Source organism: Lactuca sativa, chromosome 3 (genome assembly GCF_002870075.4).
Source record: "Lactuca sativa cultivar Salinas chromosome 3, Lsat_Salinas_v11, whole genome shotgun sequence".
Lineage (NCBI taxonomy): Eukaryota > Viridiplantae > Streptophyta > Magnoliopsida > Asterales > Asteraceae > Lactuca > Lactuca sativa.
Genome location: NC_056625.2, coordinates 94,964,161 through 94,969,087, shown reverse-complemented (window position 1 = coordinate 94,969,087; position 4,927 = coordinate 94,964,161). Strand labels below are relative to the sequence as shown.

General features: G+C 36.4%; 1 protein-coding gene across 2 annotated transcripts; it reads right to left on the bottom strand.

Moving 5' to 3' along the window:
* Window positions 1–306: 306 nt before the first annotated feature.
* LOC111912087 (NAC domain-containing protein 54) lies at window positions 307–3,666 on the bottom strand. Of its 2 annotated transcripts, none has more exons than XM_042900235.2 (7): window positions 3,511–3,666; window positions 3,074–3,346; window positions 2,249–2,526; window positions 1,813–2,148; window positions 1,279–1,698; window positions 1,130–1,205; window positions 307–1,043 (listed from the first exon to the last, which is right to left on the bottom strand). In XM_042900235.2, exons 2-7 carry the CDS (start codon window positions 3,228–3,230, stop codon window positions 460–462), a joined length of 1,851 nt encoding a protein of 616 aa, XP_042756169.1. In that variant the 5' UTR covers window positions 3,231–3,346; window positions 3,511–3,666; the 3' UTR covers window positions 307–459. The 2 variants fall into 2 exon arrangements, with proteins under 2 accessions (XP_042756169.1, XP_023763598.1); XM_023907830.3 differs by having other exon boundaries at window positions 1,813–2,154; window positions 3,511–3,665.
* Between the last annotated feature and the right edge of the window lie 1,261 nt (window positions 3,667–4,927).

Sequence of the window (4,927 nt, the reverse complement as noted above, 5' to 3'; positions counted from 1 at the left end):
GTACTTGAAAGCGTACTATAGACTCCAAATGGGTCTATAAAATCAAATACATATTGAATGAGATGTTGTTGAAAACATAAAATAAATCTATATTGAATAATATAACTTAAAGTAAGGTGAGAAGATGTTTGAAGAGAAGGGTCCGGTGTTGCGCCACATAACAACTTTTAAATCAGAAGTCTTAAAAAAAACAAACTTATCTTAAATGCCAAGTGTTGCGTGTGTTTTGCACGGTGCCAAGTAATTTTTTTTTTAAGAAAAACAAACAACCTCCTCCTCGTCCTCCTCCCACCCCACACACAGGAGTAATACAAAACAACAAACATTTTCTTTAAATGATTAAATGTGAAATCAGTAGGTAAATTACAAGTAATATAATTATATAGCTTTAAATTTTGGAAACATATTTCCTAGTTACACGATGTTTTTCTATAGAGAATACTTTCAAATCAAACAAAGTTAAGAAAAAATTGGCATGTAATTATGATGCATCCAAATGGTAGAAAATGCTATAGCCAAGGTCACACATGGCCATATCACCTTCTCCAAAACCACGCTTGAAATGCTCCATTTGTCCTTCATCTCCAGGTTCTTGCCATCGCCATCGTCATCCTCTAAGGATTCATCTCCAAGATAGATGCAACATATTAGCAAAAGAGAAACCAGGTTAACCACTGGACTCGTTATCTCCTTGGTGCTCACCTTCAATGGGTTCGAACCCACCAAAGTGTTAAACTTCTCCAACGCGAGCGTCTTCCTATGCTGTGTTTCATGTGTAATCATCCCCGGGTTGAGTTGGACCTTAACTGTTTGCGATGGCACAATCTTGTGAAAGAATGTGTTTGAGACTTGTCGTGTTGAGACCAATAATCCATGACTGACTTCGGTCTTTTGATACATTTCAAAGGTTGGAGTGGTCGAGATATCTTCCAAATCACCAGTGGCATCTAGGAAGTTGTCGCTTAGGTTGTTCTGATCTTGGCTTAGGAATCCGAGTGAAAAGTGATCGTCTATGTTGCTGTGACGAGTGTTTTCTCCTGAAACTGGATTGAGTCTCGTTTTAACAACAAAATTGACGAACGTGTAGAGTTTCTTTGGAGAGTAACTAAGACTTATAAGTCAGTTGTACCTTGAACCTCGTATTCATCCCTTTGAAAACTTGATATACTTTCCACCGGAATACTCTTGTAATCATCCAGAAAGGCCTGTCGATATCAACAAGAATTAACTATCTTTATAATACGACAACAACAAGAAGTCATTATGTAGCGTACATACCGTCTCAAGTTCCTTGTTCGACATTCCCACCCATCTCAAATTCTCTACCATTCGATCTGTTTTCAATTGTTCTTCAACATCACCAATCTCAATAGACCTTGTAATTTGATCATCTCCCATGGATCTAAACGACCCCATGCCTTGAATTTGATTGCTATTGTTAGGTAAAAACGAAAAATCATTATCGTTTCCAGCATAACTTCCACCCCATGTATCCTGGTTGATCAAATCCTGAGAAACTTGTGCCACCGAAAGGATTTCCTGCAAGAAGTCAAGCTGAGATCCGGCCGTTTGTCCATTTTGTGGTATGTTCTTCAAGTCGATATAGTTAGTCACATCCTCATGTTGGAAATCTTGAACCTGCAATGGAGGTAGAGATAACCTATGCTGCAACCTTGCACATTCCATAGCTATATCAACCTGAAAAAAATTCGAAAACATAATTTTCATCCTTCAGTTATACGCATGCATGGGAAGTGGATTAAAAATGTGTATAATTATATAATGACAATAAATTTTAGAGTTTGTACGTACCTTCGACGCTGGATAAGGAAGATTGAGACATGATGAGTTAGAGAAAGATGGATTTGTGAAGGTAAATGCATCTTCCGATAAGTATTGAGTCCATTTGACGTCATTTATATGATTTTGATTGTGTGATGCATGGAGAATATTGGTTGATGAAGATGAAGCCAACGGTGGTGTTTGATAATTACAAGTCTCCATGTCTTCACCTCCTCTTCCTCCCTCAGAATAAAGGTCGATACATGATGAGAGATCGCTAGCTGCGGTTGCATAATGGTCACCGGGTACAGTTGTTTTTGGAGGGATCAAGCTCTTCTTGAACACGCGACAAAGTGAATAAGCATCCTGCAACTTTTAATCATAAAAAAAAAGATCGAATGTCATGTTATGTAGCGATTTAAAGGTATTACGTTAATGGAGTCTCTGAACAAGAAACGAGTCAAACCTGCAAGCCAGATGCAGTTTCGCATTCTCTTTCATCAAGACGATATTCATGCATAACCCAATCTGTACGAGAACCATGAGGTGCTCTCCCTCTGTAATAAACTAGGGTTTTCTTCATTCCCATGGCTCGCGACTGTGAATTTACTTTTCTGTCCTTCCCTGTTGCCTTCCAATACCCACCTTTGGTGGCTCGATTTGTTCTTGATCCATTTGGGTATTTACGATCTCTTGGACTGAAGAAATACCATTCTAAGTCTTTGCTTGGCAACAAAGATTTACCTAACAAAGTTTCAAATCTCAATGATTAAAATATACAACGGATATAATTTAGTTAGATTGTTGTTGCTAAAATTTGTTTAAGCGTAACAGATAAATTAATTAATCATCATAAATATGCATGATTAATGAATCAATCAGAAGAGATGAAAGAATAAAGAAAGAAAAAGATGGTGATCATCTTCATCATTGAAAGAAGAAAAAAAAATGTAGTCAAGATCTTTTCTCTTTGCTTTTTGACTTGAATCTTTTATGAGGTGATTGCCAAAATTATGAGTTCTAACAGTAACCTAAAAAGAGGTTTGGACCACCTTTAAAATACATGCTTTTAATCTTCTCATGAACGAATAGATTTGAAACCAATGATTTTTGTATTTATATTTTTCTTTATGTTGTGATACTTGGATAAATTATAAAGCAAAAGAAATTCCTTGATATATAAACTTACTATAGATATCCATATCATGAAATTCTTTAAATATACGATAGGACCCGATAAATACGTTATTTAGTAATTTATGATATATCGTAAAGAGGAGAAACTAATTACCTGGTAAATCCCATGGTTCGCATTTGTATAGATCAACTTCAGGGATAACTTCAAGCTCGATTTCATGGCCATTAATTTTCCGTTTGAGATAGTATGCAACAAGTTCCTCATCAGTGGGATGAAAACGGAAACCAGGAGGCAATGAAACAGGTGCCATTGATGTGTATTGTTGTATTTTTTATATTGAAGTGATTCCAATTATGGACCAGACCTCAAATGGCAGACGAACTTGGTTATACCCAGAAAAAATCGGAGTCTTTAGGAGCAAGATGACTGCATAAGAAGTTGATACGTTTAATTAGCCTTCATAGCACTAGAACTCTACGCGTTTGGATATGCATATAAACAGAAATATAGAAGACGATATTGTGGAGAGAGAGAGAAGAGAGAGAGAGAGAGAGAGAGAGAGAGAGAGAGAGAGGAGAGAGAGGAGAGACCTGATCGAGGGGAAGAAGATACAAAGGGAGAGAGCTGCAGGGAACTGAAAGAAACGAGGGAAGGAAGAGGGGGGCTCTAATGGGGGGTTTTGATAAGAAACAAAAAAAGAGATTCTAGAAAAAGTAACTAGGGTTTGGGTGGGGGAGGGGGGTCTCCTTTATCTTTAAAAAAATAGGGTTTTTGCCATCAGCATCATACTTGATGCTTTTTTTCTTTTCTTGGTCTTTCTTCTCAAGCGCCTCTTTCTCTCTTTTTCTTTTTACAATCTCTCTCTCTCTCTCTCTCTCTCTCCTCTCTCTCTATCTCCTCTCTCCTCTCTCTCTCTCTCTCTCTCTCTCTCTCCTCTCTCTCTCTCTCTCTCTCTCTCTCTCCTCTCTCTCTCTCTCTCTCTCTCTCTCTCTCCTCTCTCTCTCTCTCTCTCTCCTCTCTCTCTCTCTCTCTCTCATTTTTTTTAGGGAAATTATCAGCTTGTTTATTAAGATATAATTAAGTAAAGAAAGCATTAAAATACGAGAAACCAGAAAAAATTATGGTTTCATAACGAGAGAAACTATGATCATGTTCACAGTTTCTAAATTTATTTTCAAGATCTTATATCAGATACTAAGTACTGTTAGTATTTTTACAATTATCTTCTTACATGATAACAAATTTCCTACCTGTTAAGCGTATGATTTTAACCATTTCTTTTATCATTAATGATCGATAAGTTAACTATTTTAGAACAAAAGAATCAATATTTTTACATGTTGGCAAGGGGGAATGTTTGTCTCATGTGTGTATGGGAGTTATGCTATTCTTGGATGATGTCTTTTCTTGTAATCCGAGCCATGCATTTTACAGACTCACTTCCTTCCATGTCTTATGTTCCACAGGATTCCATCCACACTTTAAAGAGAAACGGTTTTTGTTGACGGTGGGTCCCACCTTCCAAAATTTGGCGGCGTTCTTGATTAACGGTTAAACAACTTTCCTTTTCACCTTTCATTTTCTTCGCCAAACACACCGACACATACCTCCCATATAATAGTTTATTCAACAACAAAACCTATGTTTAAAGCTACATATTTATTGATGATCAAATTGTATGTATGTTTTCGATCGATTGCCTAGCTTATGTATTTTATCATACTATTCGTTATAAACTCCTATAAAATACATTAGTTATTTGATTTGAAAAAAAAATTACATAATTGATTAAGAGTTAAAAACATTATCAAACAAAAAAAAAAAAACCAATTTCTAGTTAATATGTTTCAAATTTGAAAAAGATGATGAACCTTTTTCTTATTCATAGAAAAATTGTCAATACAAGAAATACGGGTATTAGCATTTAGCGGCGAAAGTCGTCGCCGCAAAAGAGTAGGTTGTCGCCGTTAAAAAGTATTAGCGGCGACACGTCGCCGCAAATACGTC

Coding starts and splice junctions, on each gene's coding strand:
- LOC111912087 (XM_023907830.3), bottom strand. CDS start 3,230: ATGGCACCTGTTTCATTGCCTCCTGGTTTCCGTTTTCATCCCACTGAT. Junction 2,527..3,073: donor CGAACCATGGGATTTACCAG/GTAATTAGTTTC, acceptor AAACTTTGTTAG/GTAAATCTTTGTTGCCAAGC. Junction 1,699..1,812: donor TTCCTTATCCAGCGTCGAAG/GTACGTACAAAC, acceptor AATTTTTTTCAG/GTTGATATAGCTATGGAATG.